The sequence below is a fragment of the Pituophis catenifer genome, unplaced genomic scaffold (assembly GCF_029215685.1).
Source record: "Pituophis catenifer annectens isolate HBS135680 unplaced genomic scaffold, rPitCat1.0.hap2 SCAF_3, whole genome shotgun sequence".
NCBI lineage: Eukaryota > Metazoa > Chordata > Lepidosauria > Squamata > Colubridae > Pituophis > Pituophis catenifer.
The window spans coordinates 9,999,495-10,020,923 of NW_027256883.1; the positions used below are offsets into that span (position 1 = coordinate 9,999,495).

The 21,429-nt window shown below is 44.1% G+C and overlaps 1 protein-coding gene across 1 annotated transcript in view; it reads left to right on the forward strand.

Annotated features, from left to right (window-relative positions):
• The window catches only part of ZFAT (zinc finger and AT-hook domain containing), a 127,178-nt gene that overhangs the window by 52,069 nt on the left and 53,680 nt on the right, over positions 1–21,429 (forward strand). Inside the window, exons 5-8 of the mRNA XM_070940314.1 lie at positions 665–818; positions 1,898–3,348; positions 7,383–7,615; positions 16,948–17,035. Coding sequence (XP_070796415.1) covers positions 665–818; positions 1,898–3,348; positions 7,383–7,615; positions 16,948–17,035 — 1,926 coding nt within the window. The remainder of the gene's footprint in view (positions 1–664; positions 819–1,897; positions 3,349–7,382; positions 7,616–16,947; positions 17,036–21,429) is intronic.

Genomic DNA, 21,429 nt, shown 5'->3' on the forward strand with positions numbered 1-21,429 from the left:
GAGATGTAACTTTTGTAACTGGCTTCTGATGACAGAAAAAAATGTTCAAATTTCCTCCTTATGGCTCTGACTGGATGCTTCTTGATTGCTGGGAATCTTGGACTGGAAATGGACTGTGCTTGCATTTTGACAATTTTGAAATTTGTGTCTTCAGGCTCTTTTTCTAAAGTAAGCTTTGAGCTTTAGTATGCTTTGTTGTAAGATATACTACTGCAATAAATATCTTGAGTTTATTATCAGAAGCTGGTGTGTAGCTTGGCAGCCTAGAACGCTACAAGTGTAACTTTCAAAAATATTGTTTATGATGAATAGAGAGGCCACAGAAATGGTATAGAGCAGTGATGGCTAACCTTTTCCGAACCGAGTGCCCAAAATGTGCACGCGCATTACCAAGACAACAATCAGATACACAAGGCTTGAGCCCAGACCAATAAAATGCCTTGTGAAAATGCCTTATGATCAAAATTCAGATCATGTGACCATGAGGATGCTGCAGCGGTCACAACTGTGAGAACTATTCATAAGTTGCTTTTTTCAGCACTGCTGTAATTTCAAATGGTCACTAAACAAATAGTTGTAAATTGAGGACTACCTGTATACTGCTTATCCTGTATAGTATTTTAGAGGCTTTTAGGTGAATTGCATTTCTGTTTTTTTGCTGCAGGTGCCACAAAGATCGTTCCTGTGGAAGCAGCTTCTCCCAAAAATGAGCAGCCCGTCAACTCAGAAACCTCTGTGTCAGACTCATCTCAGCGAAGAGGTTATCAGGAATATGCCATTCAGCAAACTCCTTATGAGCAACCAATGAAATCAAGCAGGTAATCTTCATTTACAAATCTATGTATGGGGTAGCCCTCTGGGCAGAAATATTCTCTAACTTAAATTACTGGGAAAGAGCAATTATGGCATTTTTGGAAAGATGCTTGGGAGACCTATGGTGATGTATTATAAATGTATTATACACATCTTTTTAAAATTCCAGGAATTTTAATTCATGCCAAGGATGTTTCCTCATTCGGAGAAAGCTATCTTTCTTAATAGAAGCTACATAGCAATTAGCACATGAGAAGGCTGGTATTTGGAACATTGCATTGCTGGTTTTTCCCTATTTAGCTAATGATGTACCATATTTTTCAGAGTATAAGATGCACTTTTCCCCTCCCTAAAAGAGGGTGAAAATTTGGGTGTGTCTTATACACTGAATGTAGCCAAAAACATGAGGCACGGAGGAGGAGATGTTCTATGGCAATCCCTACAGCCTGGAACAGCTGATTGGGGGTATTCCGGTAGGCCGATCCACCCACCAATCAGGTGCTCATGCTGAATCAGGCTGCAATAATGTGCTGAAGCTGACCTGGCTGTTCGCTATTTGCTGCAAGGACTGTCAGAGTTTGCAGCAGCAAGCAAAACCCAAGCAGAGGAGAGGAGTTTCAGTTTCAGTTTTAGTTTCAGAAATCAGCACAGCATGCAGCTTTAGAACAATTGACCTAAGCCATTCCCAGGCTCCTTGCTGTCTCCTTCCTTGTTGCTCACACAGCAAATACTGTTTCAGTTTCCAAACAGTCTCACACACTGACAGGACGCTAGCCAGATGAATACGGATGGATGCTGGTAGGCAGAGGCAGATTTTTTTTTTCTTATTTTCTTCCCCCAAAACTATATTGCGTCTTATACTCTGCAGCATCTTATCCTCTGAAAAATACAGTATACAAAATGGTGTGCTATAAAACGCTGTGTGGGGCAGTATCTAAGCCTGAAATTCTATTGGTATTTCAATGTTGATTGCTAGTGAGGAGCTCTTTAGAAGTAGTCCTCAAGATTAACCTGGTCTATCTGAATGGCTCTTATTCTCGTGTCTGCTTTCGTGATTTTATGACTTGATTCTTTTTCTCCTTAGGTTGGGAGCCACTCAGCTAAAAATTTTCACCTGCGAGTATTGCAACAAGGTGTTCAAATTCAAGCACTCCCTCCAGGCCCACCTGAGGATCCACACCAACGAGAAGCCCTACAAGTGCTCCTTCTGCAACTACGCCAGCGCCATCAAAGCCAACCTGAACGTCCACCTGCGGAAGCACACGGGAGAGAAGTTCTCCTGCGATTACTGCCCCTTCACCTGCCTGAGCAAAGGCCACCTTAAAGTCCACGTGGAGAGAGTCCACAAGAAGATCAAGCAGCACTGCCGCTTCTGCAAGAAAAAATACTCCGATGTCAAAAACCTGATCAAGCATATCAAGGAAGCCCATGACTTGCAGGACAAAAAGGTGAAGAATGTCTTTGACCAGCTCCGCTTGATGACTCGGGAAGGCAAGAGACAGCTTTTGTACGACTGTCAAATCTGCGAACGCAAGTTCAAAAACGAACTGGATCGTGACAGGCATATGCTGGTCCACGGGGATCAGAGGCCCTTTGCTTGCGAGCTCTGTGGCCATGGAGCCACCAAGTACCAAGCTCTGGAGCTCCACGTCCGCAAGCACCCTTTTGTGTACATTTGCAGCGAGTGCTCAAAGAAATTTGTCAGCTCCGTCAGGCTCCGCTCACATATCAAAGACGCACATGGGGAATTACCCGAGACATCCGTTTTTAATAATTCCATCAATCAGAGCTTTTGTCTGCTGGAACCTGGAGGAGACATCCAGCAGGAAGCCCTCGGAGAGGAATTGTCCCAGACCGCTGCTGAACTGTCACTTTTAAACTCCAAAGCACTCTGTGTCGTAAAGTCTGTTTGCCTGGGAGACGGAAATGCCACCGAGGGAAGCCATGAAAATAATAACCCTGCGGAGAGTTTGGGAACATCTCCCGCTCTCCTTTTGGATTTTGAAAGCCCACCAGCAGCAAACGCACCGGATCCAATTTGTGAGCCACTAACTGAATTGCTGTCCCCACATGTTAGCTTGGTCAATGCTTCAGATAGCTTTTTACAGAAGAACACTTCGCCAGATTCAGACGGAGAAAAGGCCTGTTTGGCCAAAGAGCAGCTGCCACTTGACTCTTCGGTGAACGTCCCCTGTGAAGTTGAACAGCTTTTGGGAGATGAAAACTCCAGTTTAAACCAGAAAGAACCAGAGAGCGTTCCTGATACTGAACAAGAGAGTCAGATTGTTTGTCTTAATCATCAGGAAGTCGAAGACTCAACTCTTGAAAAGACGGAGTCCCCGAGTTCCCTTCCCCTTCTAGAACCCAGTGTAGAGTCTCATCAGAATTCAGAGTCTTGTCCTCAACCTTCAGAGGATCAAACTGGAGCTGCAGCCTTTATGCAGATTTTGGACAACCTGCAAAAACAACAAATGAATACAGCCTTGTGTGAGAAGATCAGGAAGGTCTACGGAGACTTGGAATGCGAATACTGTGGTGAGCAGGATGTTGATGGCTTGTTTTCACGTAGGCCCACGAATAGCAGAAGTTTGTTTCCATAGTAAACACCAGAACAATAGAATTGAGGATCGGGTTTCTTAAGGCCACCCAAGGAAGGAGTGTTGCTATCCTTCTGAAATTAATTATTGTGTAGCTCTCTTGAAGAAGCGGAGTTCAGGATTTGACTCCTCCTTTAATGAGATCATCTGCCCTGTGAGAGGAACCTGGAGAGGGATCTGGGATTTAAAACCTTGAGGCTGTTCCTAGTCCTATCTTAAGTAAAAGGTGACGATGTGGAGTCTGCAACAAGGATCCAAAAGCAGGAGCAGGACCAGGGGTGGGATTCTACCGGTTTAGACCGGTTCGGGCGAACCGTTAGCTTTGACATTCAGCTGAGAGTGAACCGGTTTGCTCCGATGTTCAGGTCGTTCCACCCGCCCGCCCCTGTGCTTTACTTAACTTTATCTTCTCAGCTGATTGGTGCGGCAGAGCAGATTGCCACGCCTCAGCTGTGTTACTCCCACAGTAACACAGAAGTTTAGTATTTGTAAAACTGCTCACGCGCGCAAAGCGCGCAATCACCAAACCGGTTGTTAAACTGGTAGCATCCCACCACTGAGCAGGAGACATCAGATAGGTAAAAAAGCAGCAGACCTGATTAGACAAAAAGCCTTGATACCCTCTGAGTTTGGAATAGAGGAATAGAAGCAGTACTAGCAGCTCAAACACTTCTGTTGGGCTCAGTGCTGTCTGAGGAATTCTGGGAGTTGAAGTCCACAAGTCTTAAAGATGCCAAGTTTGGAGACCCATTTTAAGCCATGCAATAAGATCTTTTGGAGCATTTGTTTATAAACCCCATTAATCTCTTTGCCACTTCTTAGTTTTTCATGTTTTGGGAGTTTGGAGACCCCTGGCATAAAAGAATACAAAGAGGGTAAGAAGAGAGTTAAATGTACTGGGAAGGAGTAAGCATCTCTCTTCTGTTGCACTCAGTAGCGGATTTGGTGAGACAGAATGGAAGAGAATAGTAGAGTCAGCAGATAATGAATGCCTCATTGAGAAAGGATAAGGGACTACTACTCCATTCCTCTTCTTCTTGTGCCATATTTGTCATTGGACGTTGGCGATCATGTTGGTGATCCTATTTTTATCAACAGCCACACCAAAAAATGCTGTTGAGTTTTGTTCAAACCAGTCCCTTAGATTTTGAAGCCATGATGTTCTTCTTCTGCCTGGATTTCATTTGCCTTCAATCTTTCCTTGGAGGATTAAGTGAAGTATACCATATTTTTTCTGGGTGTCCAAAATATTCTAACTTTCACTTTTTTATGGTTTTGATGATTTCCCTTGGCTTTCCCAGGCGGCTTATCACCTCCTCATTTCTGATTTTGTCCACCCAACTTATACGTAACAGCTGCCTGTAAATCCAATTTCAAATGCTTCTAGTCTCTTCAAGTGGCTTTCTGTCCGAGACAACTATCCACTCCGTAGAGCAGGATAGAAAAGATGTAGCATCTGACAAGCCTGATTTTCAATCTTAGGCTTATGTCGCTACTGCAGAAGACCATTTCAAGAGGCTGCAAAGACCACCATTCAACCAACCAAAGAATTAAAAGTTGGGCTCTTGATTCCTAAACTCTTGAACATTATCCTATTCCAGTGCACTAGCAGTGACGGCTTATCTTTGACTGGCATTAACTGTCAGCTAGAGAACCCAAGCTGTTCTTCGTTTTGATTGAAGAAGACAACATTTTACCCTTGGGAATTTATGCTTCTCCTTTGTGGTAAATAAGCTATCTAAGAAATGGAAGCTACAGAGGTCCAGCCTTAATATTAAACCTATGTTAACCCCAAAATCTTGCTGGCCTTGTTATTAGCATTGCTTGCCTGTTTTGAACTTCCAGCTTGCTACTGAAGACCTGCACTTTCACATCATCTCAGTTTCTTCAATAATAAACCCTGTTTTGTGGGATCCTTGGTGCTTTCTGAGTTGGTTGGTTGGTTATTTACTTGATGTCTGCAAGAAAAAAGAACCAAGCTGAGAGAGCACCAAGGACCCCACAATTCAACCATGAGCTATAAATATTCCCTTCCGTTGAAACTATGTTTTGTCCCCATTCTTTAACTTCTCACCGTGAGTCCTGCATATTACTTTATCAATTCCCCTCTTAATTTAAATCCGAGCCAACTAAACTCCATGCTTCCTGCAGCTGTTATAGCAAAAATGCTTTCTCCTAAAGTATGCCTCCCTAGGTAGCTATCTCCTGATCTCCTGATACACTAATAAGGCTCCCTAATGCAAGTGCTTTCTGAAAATGGCATTTGATAACAACCCTGTGCATTAAGAACAGTTCAATTAGCAGAATACCTTTTAGAAATGTTTCTCATTGGGGACACAATTGGCAGAGGAATGCCAGTTAACTATGTCCAGATGAGGTTCCTGTCTCTCTGGAAATAATTAAATCCATTTCATCAAGTCTTTTAAATTCATTTACTGGAGAAAAAGTATATTTAAAAAGAGGGTTTTTTTTTTTTTTGGCTTTGCTTCCAATAGAGCACCCTTAGTAGTTGTGTCCTCACAATATATTAACTTAGTACAGCTGCTATCCAAACCAAATCAGCTTACCAATACTTCTGGTAGAACATCTCCCTATTTTGGGGGGGGATCCCAAAGTCCCTATCCCTTTTCTCTGAAAAACCCTGTTATCCCATAAGAAGGACTAGGAGTGACATGATAACCATCTTCCAATATGTGAGGGGCTGCCACAAAGAAGAGGGAGTCAAACTATTCTCCAAAGTACCTGAAGGCAGGACAAGAAGCATTGGATGGAAACTAATCAAGGAGAGAAGCAACCTAGAACTAAGGAGAAATTTCCTGACAGTGAGAACAATTAATCAGTGGAACAACTTGCCTCCAGAAGTTGTGGATGCTCCAACACTGGAAGTTTTGAAGAAGAGGTTGGATAACCATTTATCTGAAGGGGTGTAGGGATTCCTGCGTAAGCAGGGGGTTGGACTAGAAGACCTCCAAGGTCCCTTCCAACTCTGTTATTCTCTTATTAAGGGAGTCCTGGCAAGTCTTCACATCATCACAGCTCCCTTTCTCATCGTCCAAAATTGCAGCACTATCATGATTTGGCCACTATAATCAGTCAGTATTTGGGAGATATGTTCTGTGCTATCAGATTTTAGTCATGACCTATTTTTTTCAAGCTACTCCAAATTTTTTGGGGGGGAAGTGGGGGTGACTAGATACGCCAAAACGGGTTCAATTCGATCGGATTAGGTATTTTCATGACAGGATCAGACTGCATTCGTTTAACCAATTTAGATTTGTTCAGGGCAGTGGTGAAATGTAAAATTTGTTACTACCGGTTCTGTGGGCGTGGCTTGGTGGGGGCCAGTAATATGACTTGAGTGGCCAACTTTTTTTTTTTTTTTCCTTTTAAAACTTCGGCTGAAGAGGTTGTAAAAGAAATGCTTTTAAAGCCTCTGATGATCCCAGCTGACTTGCCTGATCAGCAGAGGCTTTTTTTCCTTTTAAAACATTTTTTCTATAACCTCTTCGGCTGAAGAGGTTGTTGAAAAAATGCTTTTAAAAGCCTCTGATAATCCCAGCTGAGCCACGCGATCATCAGAGGCTTTTTTAAAAAACTTTTAAAAGTATTATTTCGGCCGAAGAGGTTGTAGAAAAAATGCTTTTAAAAATAAAAAAAAAAGCCTCTGATGATTGTGAGGCTCAGCTGGGCAATGGGGGGAGGGGGGCAGGGATTTTTGCTACCGGTCCTCCAAACCACCCACCTCCATTGCTACCGGATCACGTGATCCGGTCCGAACCGGGAGCATTTCACCTCTGATTCAGGGCTAATTCACTCTGTGTGCGTTAATAGACTGGAGCCTGATAATGTTTTTTTGGTGTTCCTGCAACACATCAGCCTTATGATTGAACAAGGTTACCGAATTGTGGAAACTTATCTACTCATAAGTAAATAAGTCATCTACTTATTAATGTTTCTCTGTCTTGTTTTCAGGCAAGTTGTTTTGGTACCAGGTGCATTATGACATGCACGTCCGCACGCACACACGAGAGCATCTTCATTACTGCTCTCAGTGCAGCTACTCCTCCATCACCAAAAACTGTCTTAAGCGCCATGTGATCCAGAAGCATAGCAACATTTTGCTGAAATGTCCCACCGAAGACTGCGATTATTCTACCCCGGATAAGTACAAACTCCAAGCCCATCTCAAAGTGCATTCGGAGTTGGTAAGCCTGGAATCTTGGTAGTTAGTACCTTCGTTTAAACTTTCAATTTATTTAGACGTTTTATCAGATTTTAAAAACTGCAGGTAGTCCTTGATTTTCAACCGTTCGTTTAGTGACCGTTCCAAGTTACAACGGCATTGAAAAAAAAGAGACTGATGGCCGTTTTTCACAGTTACAACCTTGATGGTCACGTGATCAAAATTGACGCTTGGCAACTGACTCATATTTATGATGGGGTCACATCAGTGGTGGTTTGCTCCCGGTTCGCACCAGTTCGCAAGAACCGGTAATAAAAATTTGTAGTAGTTTGGAGAACCGGTAATAACATTGGCTGGCCATGCCCCCGAACCGGTCCCTGGCCTGGTCGCTGCTCGCTTACCCCACCTCATCAGAGGCTTTTTTTTTTTTTTTTTTACTTTTAAAAGCATTTTTTCTACAATCTCTTTGGCTGAAAAAATGCTTTGAAAAGTCTCTGACGATCCCAGCTGAGTTGCCTGATCGCCAGAGGCTTTTCAAAGCATTGTTTTCTACAACCTCTTCGGCCGAAAAAATGCTTTTAAAAGTAAAAAAAAAAACCTCAGATCATCCCGCGGCTCAGCTGAGATTGGCAGAGGCTTTTCAAAGCATTGTTTTCTGCAACCTCTTAAAGTTGTAGAAAAAATGCTTTTAAAAGTAAAAAAAAAAAAAAAAAGTTGGCTACGCCCACCCAGTCACATTACCCCCCACCAAGCCACACCCACAAAATAAGCCACGCCCACAGAACCGGTAGTAAAAAAAAAATTAGAACCCACCCCTGGGTCACGTGATTACTTTCTGCAACCTTCTGACAAGCAAGGTTGTTGAGAAAACCAGATTCAGTTAACAAACCATGTTATTACTTAAGAACTGCAGCGGTTCACTTAACAACTGTGGCAAGAAAGATTTTAAAATGAGGCAAGACTCACTAAACAACTTAGCAACATAAATTTTGGGCTCAATTGTCATAAATTAAGGACTACCTGTACCCATCTCCTCCCCAAGGGGATTCTGGCTGGTGTACAAATAAAATAATAAAAGCATAAAAGGAGTATATAAAATTTGAAAGATGCAGGCAATGTTAAAAATCAATTAAAAAGGGGGGATTTAAAACAAAATTTGTCACATTTTCTGCAGGGTGAGGCTCAAATGGAAATCCTACCATTATATTGTTTGCCTTTGCTCTATAACTAGCTGTTATCGGCCTTCTAAACTTCTCCAGCTAAGTACAGTAGTACTACCGTATTTGTTTTTCAGTTCAGGTGTGGGAAAGTCTGAATTTTGGGACTATGATTATGGATTGGTTGAATAAAAAAAGGGGGGAAAAAAGTTGTGTGCCACTGGAGCACAACAACTTCTGAATGAGTTCTCCTAACTAAATACTAGGCATTTTATATCCAGATGAATTGGTGGCATTTGGATTATTTTGCATAATTTAATTTTGGGCTTCTTTTGCATTAGTAATCGAGAGAACCCAGAACCTAGGAAAAACTTCTTGGCCTGACCACTGATGCATCAAAACAAGTACAGCTTATGGGGAAAAGCTCCTTACTGTTAATAATTTCATGCCTTAATGATTTTTACACTAGGTGGCATGCTGAGCCACCTAGTTATTGGAAATAACAGTTAATACACATTAAATCGGACAAAAATATAGAAAGGTAACGAAAATTTCCTTCCTTCCTTCCTTCCTTCCTTCCTTCCTTCCTTCCTTCCTCCCTCCCTCCCTCCCTCCCTCCCTCCCTCCCTCCCTCCCTCCTTTCTTTCTTTCTTTCTTTCTTTCTTTCTTTCTTTCTCTCTCTCTCTCTCTGTCTTTCCTTCCTTCCTTCCTTCCTTCCTTTTCTTTCTATCTTTCTACTTACTTACTCTTTCTTTCTTTCTTTCTTTCTTCCTTCCTTCCTTCCTTCCTTCCTTCCTTCCTTCCTTTCTCTCTCTCTCTCTCTCTCTCTCTTTTTCTCTCTCTCTTTCTTTCTGTCTTTCCTTCCTTCCTTCCTTCCTTCCTTCCTCAATTGAGTTGAGGCGAATTTATTCAGCAATACATATAACCTTCCCCTCCTTACCTTTCTAAGAAAGAATGACTGTATATAAAATTGCCTCCATGGACTGCTAATTTTCTGGCCTTATCTGGGAGCAAGAGTGCCTCCAGCCATGTCCCAGCATCCTTGACTAAATCTCTTCATCCCCTTAGCACACCAGCCATATGCCCTTCAGTCATTCATATGATCAGAGTCCTCCCCTTCCCTTCGGCCTTAATTATCTTTTCATCTTCTCTTCTTGATGCATTGACCAGAGTCTCAGCAAGCCCATAGACAACAAAAGGCATGAAAAATGATGTTTTCTACTTGACTTTGCGGCTTCCTTGCGCATGAATCTTGTACAGGATTTATGCAGAGAGGAAGGTGACTGGGACCAATTTGCTTGTGCTCTTTGTTTGCAGGGCGAGATATAATCAGTGAAGGAGAAGTGAGAGCCATGGGAAAACGTAATAAGAAATCCTTTTGTTGCATAGAACATGCAGTCATAGGACTGGAAGGGACCTCAGAGATCTTCTCAGAGTCACCCCCTGTTCAAGGCAGGACACCTTATATCATCCCGATCAAATGGCTATCCAATCTCTTCTTAAAACCCTCCAGTGGTGTAGCACCCACTACTTCTGGAGACGAGTCGTTCCATTGATTAATCATTCTCACTGTCAAAAAATATCTCCTTACTCAGGGGTGGGCTGCTCAGGGGGTTCGCAGGGGTTCGGGAGAACCCCTAGCTAAGATTCTGTGCAGTTCGGAAAGCCCTCAAATCCCACTCCTGGCTGGTCCCACCCCTCCCAGGAGTCCCCACGCGGCCCGTTTTGGATGCAGGTAAGTGCAGGGTGCACGTGGAGGCTCGGGGAGGTCAAAAAAACGGGCCTACCGGAAGTTTGGGAAGGCTGGAAACAGGCCTATTTCTGGCCTCCAGAGGGCGTCCGGAGCCTGGGGAGGCTGTTTTTCCCCTCCCGGAGGCTCAAGAAAAGCCTCTGGAGTTTGGGGAGGGCAAAAAGCCCCCACTCCCCGCCATGGTACAGGAAGCCGACTAGGCCACGCCCACCGAGCAACCAGGCAGAGAACCCCGTGCTAAAATTTTTGAAGCCCACCCCTGTCCTTACTTCTAGTTGGTTCTCTCTTTAACATAGATTAAAAAGAGAGGAAACGCAGAACCGTCCTAACCAAGGCAGGCAACTGGGAATTTGCCGGAAATATTCTGTCCCCTTCCACTTGTCACTTATTACAAAGAAAAGCCAATTTGGGAGTCTCTGAATCTACTTTACTATACGGTGCTTTAGTTTTGTCATATTTGGAAATGGCCCACTTCTGTTTCGAAATCTTGACAGAAGCCAGGAGGCGCTATGCCACTGTGAGCCTCTTACAGGTTAAACTTTTTTTGATGCCTATATCGTAAAAGAACAAAAGGAAATTTTCTCAATGCTATTTCCCCACCCCCCCACCCCCTGATGCTTGACTGTGTTTATGTATTTTTTTTTTTTCTTAAAAAGAAATGGTCAGCATGATGCATCTGATGTTTTTTGGAGCTCTTCTATACTGACAGAAGATTGGCTGTCAGCCAATATCTCCAACAGGTCGAACCCCTTTGGGGGGGGGGGGGAAATGGGAATGTTCAGAAGAGCCAATTTCCTACTCTGACTAAGTACCGTGTCTCTGAAAACCGCAGGTTGGTTTTTCAGAAAGCAGCATGAAATTCTGAGCAAATGGGGGGAAATCCTTCTATAAATGCACCATAGCATTTACAGGTATTTATTGGGATGATTATAGCCCCGAATTAGAAAAAGAATGCTCAGCTGAATTCATTCTGCACGGAAAGTCTGGGCTTGTTTTCCGATCACGGTCTCGGTTTTTATTTGTAGCCGTTGATCTCTTACAAACTGCTGTGCTCTGGGTACGTTTGCGTCTATTACAAAGGTACCTACAGCTTCCGCAGCGCTTAAGAGCCTAGCACTTTGATTGAATAGCAGGGTTTTCAACATAATGCCAGAGAAAAACAAGAGAAAAATCTTAAGTAAAACTTCCAGTTACCTTTTGCCTAAATTGGATGCTACTCACCATCCTCTCTCTCTCTCTCTCTACCTCTGTTAATTTTTTTTCTTTTTAAATAAAGTACAATACAGATGGTCCTCGACTTAGGACCATCATGAAGCCTGCCCATTATGGTCGCAAGTCATAACTGTCATAAAGTGGGTCACCCACATGACCAACCTGGTTTTATGAACATTTTGCAGTGGTCATTAAGGGAACCAATTGTTGACTGTGGGCCGGTTTTGTCAAAAAATGCTGGTTTTCAGTAAAAACACGGTAAAACGCAGTCACATGAGTGCAGGCTGCTGCAAACAGTTGCAAATGCAGGCACCCAAAATATTATGACACGACCGGGGGCGGGGGGGTGTGTGAGTCCATTGGAACTTTGAAACTCGGTCATAAGTACCCCCGGGGAGGTCTGCTGTAACTTTGAACGGTCGCTAAAAAACCAGCCATAAATCGAGGACTAACTATAAAGGAACTGTGCTTAGAGAGCTTAAAGAGCCTTGGTAGTACAGTGGTCTAAGGCACCCTGTTATTAAGCTGGTTATTAAGACCAGCTGCCTGCAATTACTGCAGGTTCGAATCTCGCCAAGGCTCAAGGTTGACTCAGCCTTCCATCCTTTCTAAGGTAGGTAAATTGAAGACCCAGTTTGTGGGGGCAATAAGCTGGCTTTGTATAAATATACAAAAGAATGAAGGCTATTGCTTAGCGCATTGTAAGCCGCCCTGAGTCTCCGGAGAAGGGCGGCATATAAATCAAATAAAAAAAAATAATAATACATGGCATTTTAATTTTGACAGAAAATGAACATTTCACACTAAGGCTATGTGGCAATAACTTTGGGTTGCCTCAGGGCTGAGACTCTGGTCTATTTGTCCTAGTCCCAGTTTGTTAGCGTGTTATAGTGGCTTGGTACTTACTGCTGCTATCATCTAACTTTCTGCACTTTTCTCCAAAAGAAAGAGTCTCTGCATGTCAATTGATAATATCAAAAAACTACTAAAACAAGGGTGTCCAACCTTGGCAAGTTTAAGACTAGTGGACTTCAGCTTCTGGAAAAGAGTTAATCCCCCATGGCTGGCTAGGGGATTCTGGGAATTGAAGTCCACAAGTCTTAAAGTTGCCAAGGTTGGAGACCCCTGCACTAAGAGATCAAACAGGACTAGGAGAATCAGATTGTCCCAATGGTGCTTTTTCAAGAGGCAATTGGACTTCCTGTTTTTTCTTTGAAGACATTTTGCTTATCATCAGCCATCATAGCAGGGCTGATGAAGCTTCTTGGATGAGAAGCAAAACGTCTTCAAAGAAAAACAAGAAAGTCCAGTGGCCTCTTGAAAAAATACCTTTGGGACAACCATGACCTGGATGACTGAGAATCTCCATAGATGAGAGTCACATTGCCACCTCAATATGATTGATGCTCTCTGTGTGCTAAATCAGGCCTGAAATCTGACTTAAATGGTCCAGATCATTCATTTATTCCTAGGCTGTTGCAGTTGTAGCCCGACCACTTTCCAGAATGTATGACATCCAGGAGAATTTCTGCCATAAAATGTCCAGACAGTTTGGCTTGATAGAACGTGCTCAACTCCAAAGAAAAGGAGTTTTAGAAGAGTTAACTTGATTTTTGACCCTCTGTTGATGCAGTCTTAAATATCATGAGAAGTTAGTATTGCTTTATACCACACTAGTGAGACCACACAGAACATACAATTCTGATCACCATGATGCAAAAAAAAAGACACTTTTTTTTGAAACTCTAGAAAGTGTGCAGAGAAGAGCAACTAAGATGATAAAGGATCTGGAAGCTAAAACATATTATTATTATTATTATTATTATTATTATTATTATTATTATTATTATTATTATTTCATTCAATTTTCCTATTGGACTCAGGGCGGTGTACAGCCAAGGATAAAAAACATACCAATACAAAATTTAAAACCAATTAAAAGAATTATACAGCTTTGGCCCACAATTTAAAACAATCCAGTTAAAACCCAATTTACACTTAAAAAGCTAAAAAGAGCTAAAAAAAGGGGGGGGGGGTTTCACGCCAGCCCTGCTTGATGGAAAAGAAAAGTTTTTAGGGCACGGCGAAAGGCCCGGAGATCTGATATCCTTCGTATCTCCAGGGGCAAATCGTTCCAGAGGGCAGGTGCTGCCACAGAGAAGGCCCTCCCCCTGGAGGTCGCCAGCCGACATTGCCTGGCTGACTGCACCCTGAGGAGTCCCTCTCTGTGGGAGCGTACTGGTCGGTGGGAGGCTATTGGCGGCAGAAGGCGGTCTCGCAAATACCCAGGTCCCATGCCATGGAGGGCTTTAAAGGTGGTGACCAACACCTTGAAGCGCACCCGGAAGACCCCTGAAAGCCAATGCAGTTCGCGCAGGAGAGGCATCACATGGGAGCGCCCTCTTGCTCCCATAATCCCCCGCGCGGCCGCATTCTGCACCAGTTGGAGCCTCCGGGTGCTCCCCAAGGGGAGCCCGATGTAGAGAGCATTGCAGTAGTCAATATGAAGAACGGTTGCAGGAACTGGACATGTCTAGTCTATTGAAGAGAAGGTTTAGAGGGGATGTGATAACTGCCTTCTAGTACTTGAGGGTCTGTCACAAAGAAGAGTTATTGACTTATTCTCCAAAGCTCCAGAGAGCAGGACAAGAAATAATGAGTGGAAGCTTGTTAAAAAGACATCCAATCTAGAAATGAGAAGGAATTTTCTGACAGCAAGAACAATTAATCAATGGAATAGCTGCCTTCTGGGATTTTGGGGTATTCCATCACTGAAAGTTTTCAAAAAGAGCCTGGACAACTATTTGATCTGGATGTAATACGGTCTCCTTACATATACGTGGACATTTTTTGATAGTGACTATATCTAATTCTTTTACATTTGAGCCAAAATGCCTGAAGATGCTGAAAGTCAAATTCTAATCTCTCCTTGACAGAAGAATTGCAGATCCAGAGATACTTTAAAAACGATCGGTTATCATTGAGATTTGCTCCTCCTGATAAACCTCAGCCCTGAAAATGTTTTCTAATGAGCACATATCCCGACAAGATGTATAAAATTTTAAACTCTTTCATATTGTACTTATTACCACGGCAAAGCGAAGGTCTTACCTATAGCGATGAGAATCTTTTGATTTTCTCTTTGTGGCTGGAATTTTCCTTGGCAGACCACTCTTACTCTGCAAGAAAATCTAATTTTTTATCTCTGAGTCTCGTGTAGCGTTTGGCTTTTTCGGGAAGCAAATCTTGGCATTTGTTAGAAGTGGAGCAGTCTGTCTCTTCCACACTGTCAAAGTTCCCAGGAGCCTTTATGGAGCTGGCTGCATATGTTCAGAATCGAATTAGAGTCTCCAACTCATCAACTTGGCTTCGAAATTATTAGCTTTTGGGATGATAATGTACTTGAGGTACTGCGTATTTATTTTCTGGTTTCTGAAACGTTCAATTCCCATCGAGCAGATATTCAAACATCGATAGAAATAATAGTTTAGAGGCTTGAAATCCGTTCCCATTTAGCTTTTTTGTTTTCCCCCACGTGGGATGAAATGGTCCCAAATATCATTTACGCATAACATTTGCGGAAGAAAGCAATTTCAGTCTAGCAGAGATAGTGTCAGTCTTTTTAAAACCTGCCATTTCTGAAGCCAGTTTTAATTTTGAATCCCATGACCTGTTAAATTCAAGAAGATTGGTCTGCCAGGATATGTCTGTCCTTTGCAAGACCTGCTTCATAATATGTCTCTACAGTATTGGTAAACAAATTGTCGCTCACAAGATGATACTGAACTCCCAAAATTTCCAGCCATGCTTGACATATAAATAGAAGTCCTTCCTTCCTTCCTTCCTTCCTTCCTTCCTTCCTTCCTTCCTTCCTTCCTTCCTTCCTTCCTTCCTTCCCCTGGTGGCATAGTGGTTAGAATGCCTTATTGCAGGCAAACTCTGCCCACTGCTAGGAGTTCAATCCTGACTGGCTCAAGATTGATTCAGCCTTCCATCTTTCCGAGGTTGGGTAAAATGAGGACTCAGATTGTTGAGGGCAATATGCTGAGTCTGTAAACCACTTAGAGAGGGCTGTAAAGCACTGTGAAGTGGTATATAAGTCTAATTGCTATTGCCCTTCCTTCCTCCCTCCCCACTCTATTGCTCTAAACCAGGGGTGTCTAACCACGGCAACTTCAAGACCTGTGGACCAACCTGTGGAGTTGAAGCCCACAGATCTCCCAAGTTGCCAAGATTGCTCTAAACCAGGGGTGTCAAACTTGTTTTCATTGAGGGCCGCATCAGGGTTGTGTTTGACCTTGGGTGGGCGTGGCCAGCTCAATGTCACTCATGTCAGGGGCACCTGTGGCGGCCCGAGCACTCTGCCAGAGAAAACAGGATCCTGAGCTCTGTTTTCGGCTGTGACGGCCTCCTGCAATTCTCTGCCAGTGAAAACAGAGCTCGGGAGGGCCACACACAGCCCTCCCGAGCTCCGTTTTTGCTGGCAGAGGCACTGAGGGCCGGTCCTTCACTGTTTCTAGGGCAGCCCCACAGGCCAGATCTAAGCACCCCGCGGGCTGGATCCGGCCCCTGGGCTTGAGTTTTAACACCCTTGCTTCAGAGGTGGGTTCTAAATTTTTTTACTACCGGTTCTTTGGGCGTGGCTTATTTTGTGGGTGTGGCTTGGAGGTCATGTGACTAGGTGGGCGTGGCTAGCTGGTCAGAGTCATTTCTGAAAGGTCCTCGCACTTACGACCCGACTCATTTGTTTGCTTTTAACACTGATCAGCTGTAGGACGGCCCTTTGAAGCCCCGCGGCAAGAGTTTACACAGGTTTTTTCCCTCTAGTCATCAGCTGGGACTCAGGAGGCAGCAATAGATTGGGGGTGGGACCAAATGAAAGGTAAGAATAATGTGGGGGGGTGGGAGGGGGGGAGAACCAGTTCGGTGACGTCATATCATCACCGCTACCAGCTCGGCCGAACCGGGAGGAACCGACCACTGCCCTGCTCTAAACCAAAGCTCTGAATTATTTTGAAATCACCCGTGTGCTTACAAGTCTTTTTTTTTTTTTTAATCCTTTCCATGTGGCTCATTGTGATAATGATAACTGTTCTGCCTTTTCATCCGCCAACTAAAATCCACCTTTGAGCCTCATCTTGTTGGGAGCCCGATATTATTCACTGTGTAATGAGTTTAGCAATCAGTTCACTGAACCGATACCATCTTCTCTTCTCCCTTTTCTTTCCTCTAAAGGACAAAAAGAATTATTCCTGCCCTGTGTGTGAGAAATCATTTTCTGAAGACCGACTTATAAAAGCTCATATAAAGACAAACCATCCAGGTAAGATAAGCCCCACTGATGGGTTTGAATGCACTGCAATCGTGGAGGAAAGGTGCCAGCTGAATAACATTCGGCGGTTACATTATTATGCCTTCTTGCTATTAGGCTTTCATTGTTACTGTTAGTATTGTCATTATCATCATGAGGAAGATAATTAAAAAAAAAAAAGAAATCATTTGGGTGATTAAATTATTTAGTGTCCCAGCACCTATACTATGAATAGTAAATTCGCCAAGCTGAAATGAAGGAGGCAAATCTTCCTTCTAGAACCGTGATGGCGAACCTATGGCACGCGTGCCACAGGTGGCACGCGGACCCATATCGGTAGGCACCCGAGCTCAGCTCCACTTGATTTTCGGGCCTTCTGAGCCCACCAGAAGTAAGGAAACAGGTTGTTTTCTGCCTCCAGAGAGCCTGGGGGGGGGGTAGGGAGGCCGTTTTCACCTTCCCAGGCTCCTAGAGAGTCTGAGGAGAGCAAAAAAAATGGGCCTTCCGGTCCCACTGGAAGTTGGTAAACGGGCAGTTTCCGGCCTCCGGGGGGGTGAGGAAGGCTGTTTTTGCCCTCCCCAGGCTCCTAGAGAGACTCTAGGGAGAGCAAAAAACGGAAGTGCGGGCGGAGCGGGGGAGGAGTGTGCACATGTGCGGGGGCGGAGTGCATATAATTATGGGTGTTGGCATGCTCACGCACGACCTCCCACACATCCCCCCCCGCACTCCCCCCACTTTTGGCACACAATGGCAAAAAGGTTAGCCATCTCCGTTCTAGAAGATGTAGAGCATACGAGTAGTTAACAAGGGCTCCTAAAGTGCTTGTATAACCTTCTATAACCTTCCCGTCCCCTATCTGCCAGGCTGCTCAAAGGACTTCTGGTTTCCAGCTAAACAATCAGATAGATTTTGGAGGCGTTAGCAGAGGGGGAAGGAAAATTGTGACTTGTCAGCTTCTGTCTGAGAGTGGGTGTGAGAGCACACATCGTCTCCTTGCTCACTTTTCAAGCTGTTTCAGAGAATTTTCTTCTGGACGGGACTGTCTTCTCCCCTCTCTCATGTAGCAAATGACCTGAGGAACGGGTCTGCAAAGTGAGAACAGAGAGTCTTTGAACTGGTCAGTGTTTGAATCAGTCAAAAGTCACTGGGGTCAACTCCTCAGTCTGCTTGAAATAATGACTTAGAGTTTAGGAAGGAAGTCACACCAGAATTACCGTATTTTTCAGAGTATAAGACACACTTTTTTTCTCCTAAAAGAGGGTGGAAATGTTGGTGCGTCTTATACACCAATACAGCCATTTTTGGCCTCCCAACCCACCCACCCCCGCACGCGTCCCATTTTCGCCAAAAACAGGCCCATTTTTTTTCAAAAACGAGGCCTGCAAAGGGTTTGGGAGGCCTGCAGAGTGTTCCTGGGGGCTGGGGAGGGCAAAAATGTGACGCATGGGGGGTTTGGGAGGCCAAAAATGGGCCTGTGTTTTGCAAAAACAGGGGCATTTATGCCCTCCCTAGCCCCAAGGAGCACTCTGCAGGCCTCCAAAACCCTCTGCAGGCCCCGTTTTTGCAAAAAACGGGACATGTAGAAGGTTTGGGAGACCTGCAGAGTGCTCCTGGGGGCCGGGGAGGGCAAAAACTTTTTTTTTCAGGTCTACCTCTTCGAAATCTTGGTGTGTCTTATACTCCGGTGCATCTTATAGTCCGAAAAATATGGTATTTTTGTTTCAAGTAGCTATAACCAGGTCCGTATGGCATACAAAGACATACAGTAGTCCTCAACTTACAACTATTCGCTTACTGACCCTAAGAAGTTGCAGTGACGCTGGAAAAAGTGACTTAAAAGTCCTTGTGGGAATTTGGGTGCCTTGTATGATCTCCCTGAGATTGAACAGGTAGTCCTCGACTTACAACCATTCATTTAGCGACTATTCAAAGTGACAATGGTACTAAAAAAGTGTTTGATGACCGTTTTTCACACGATGACTACATGACCACGGTCACATGATCAAGATTCAGAGGCTTTGACTACTGGTTCATATTTATGACGGTTGCACTGTCCTGGTGTCATGCGATCCCCTTTTGTGATCTTGTGACAAAGCAAAGTCAGTCGGGGGGGGGGGGAGCCGGATTCACTTAACATCCGTGTTAATAACAACTGCGGTGATTCGGTTAGCAGCTTTGACAAGAAAGGTCATTAAATGGGACAAAGCGATGTCCCACTTCGCTTTGATGAGAGCTCACTTAACAGCTCTCTTATTAGCAACAGAAATTTTGGGCTCAGTTGTGCTCGTAGTCAAGGACTATTTGTAAAGGTAATTCTTGACTTATGACGGGTGGCTTAGCAACAGACCCAGGGGTGAAATGCTCCCGGTTCCGACAGGATTGCCCGATCCGGTAGCGATGGTGGCGGGTGGTTCAGAGAACCGGTAGCAAAAATCCCTCTCCGCCTCCCCCCCCCCCACATGCCCAGCTGAGCCACGCAATCATCAGAGGCTCTTTTTTTTGGTTTTTAAAAGCATTTTTTCTACAACCCCTTCGGCCGAAAAAAATGCTTTTAAAAGTTAAAAAAAAAAAGCCTCTGATGATCGCGCGGCTCAGCTGGGATCGTCAAAGGCTTTTAAAAACTTTTTTTCTACAACCTCTGAAGAGGTTGTAGAAAAAAAAATGCTTTTAAGACCCTCTGACGATCCCAGCTGAGTTGCCTGATCGACAGAGGCTTTTAAAAGAAAAAAAGCCTCTTCCGATCAGGCAACTCAGCTGGGCTCATCAGAGCCTTTTGAAAGCATTTATTTTTTTACAACCTCTTCGCCTAAGACAGGGGTGGGCAAATATGGCCCCTTTATGACCTGTGGACTTCAACTCCCAGAATTCCTGAGCCAGCTTGGCTATCTCAGGAATTCTGGGAGTTGAAGTCCACAGGTTGTAAAAGGGCCACAGTTGCCCACCCCTGGCCTAAGAGGTGGAAGAAAAAATGGTTTTAAAAGTTTTAAAAAAAAATGGCCACGCCCACCCAGTCACATTAAACCCCCCCCACCAAGCCACGCCCACAGAACCGGTAGTAACAAATTTTAGATTTCACCACTGAACAGACCCCAGAAAAGCTCCTTATGACCTTATTCAAACTGTTGAATACAGAGCTCTGATGGCTGCCCTCTTCCCCCCTTCCCCCCCTCCTCAAGATCACACATCTACATACCTAACAACCATCCTTGCAATTATGGCTGTTTGCAGCATCCCATGATCATGTAATTGGGTTTTGCCAAAAATCTGTTATTTGCTTCCAGATTTTGGCAAAAGGAGCCCTTAGCGAACTCTTGGTTCGCTTAACACCAGTGGTGAAATTCAATTTTTTTTACTACCGGTTTTGTGGGCGTGGTGTGACTTGGTGGGCGTGGCTTGGTGGGCATGGCAGGGGAAGGATACTGCAAAATCCCCATTCCCTCCCCACTCCTGGGGGAAGGATATTGCAAAATCTCCATTCCCACCCCACTCTGGAGCCAGCCACTCTGGAGCCACCCCACTCTGGAGCCAGCCAGAGCCAACCGGTATTTGCCGGTTCTCTGAAGTACTCAAAATTTCCGCTACCGGTTCTCCAGAACCTGTCAGAACCTGCTGGATTTCACCCCTGATGTACGCCCGTGCTGTTTGCTTAACAACTGCCACAAACACAGTTCATAAAATTGGGTCAGTTGCATGGTTGGCCCGACTTAGGACCGTTACGACTTACAACCATAAGGGCCAAGCTCCATTATAGTCGTAACTCGAGGACTACCTGTATATGCATCCTTGTAAAGATAGGGTACGTCCTTATGTGTGGTTATTCTCCCTCACTGAGTCTGAATAATGCATCCTTCTTTTCTGGCAATTATATCATCCCAACTGGGTTTTTAGGCCTTTTGCAGTTGTTAACAAGCTGTTTATTTGGAATTCCCATCCCCTTCCGGAAATCCTGGGTGAAGCCTTGAACAAATGTTAGCAGCTCTCGGGGACTATTAAAGCTCATAAATATTTGGTTAGTGAAGCTGCCCTGCTTAGGTGTTTACTGTTTGAGAAGGCTTCCTGCGAGAAAACACAGACAGAAACCAATTTCGGCACCAACAGCCCAACCAGACTCTAATTTGTCACTCAAAGAGTAGAGAAAACAGCATAATACACCAATGGATTGACCAATGCTGTAAAAGCCATCAATTAATGAGGCTCTTTCTTTCAAGTTCAGATCTTACCTGGGGAAAAGAAAACCCACGAAAGGAATACTCCTTAAAAGATTCAACAACCAGCAGTCAAAATAATTTATATTTTATTGGTTTCTGAATATGTAAGGTAGTGCTTACCTTTTTTTTTTCCCCTTTTCTTTTCTGGTCCTCCCTTCTTCCCATCCTTCCTCCCTCCCTCCCTCCCTCCCTCCCTCC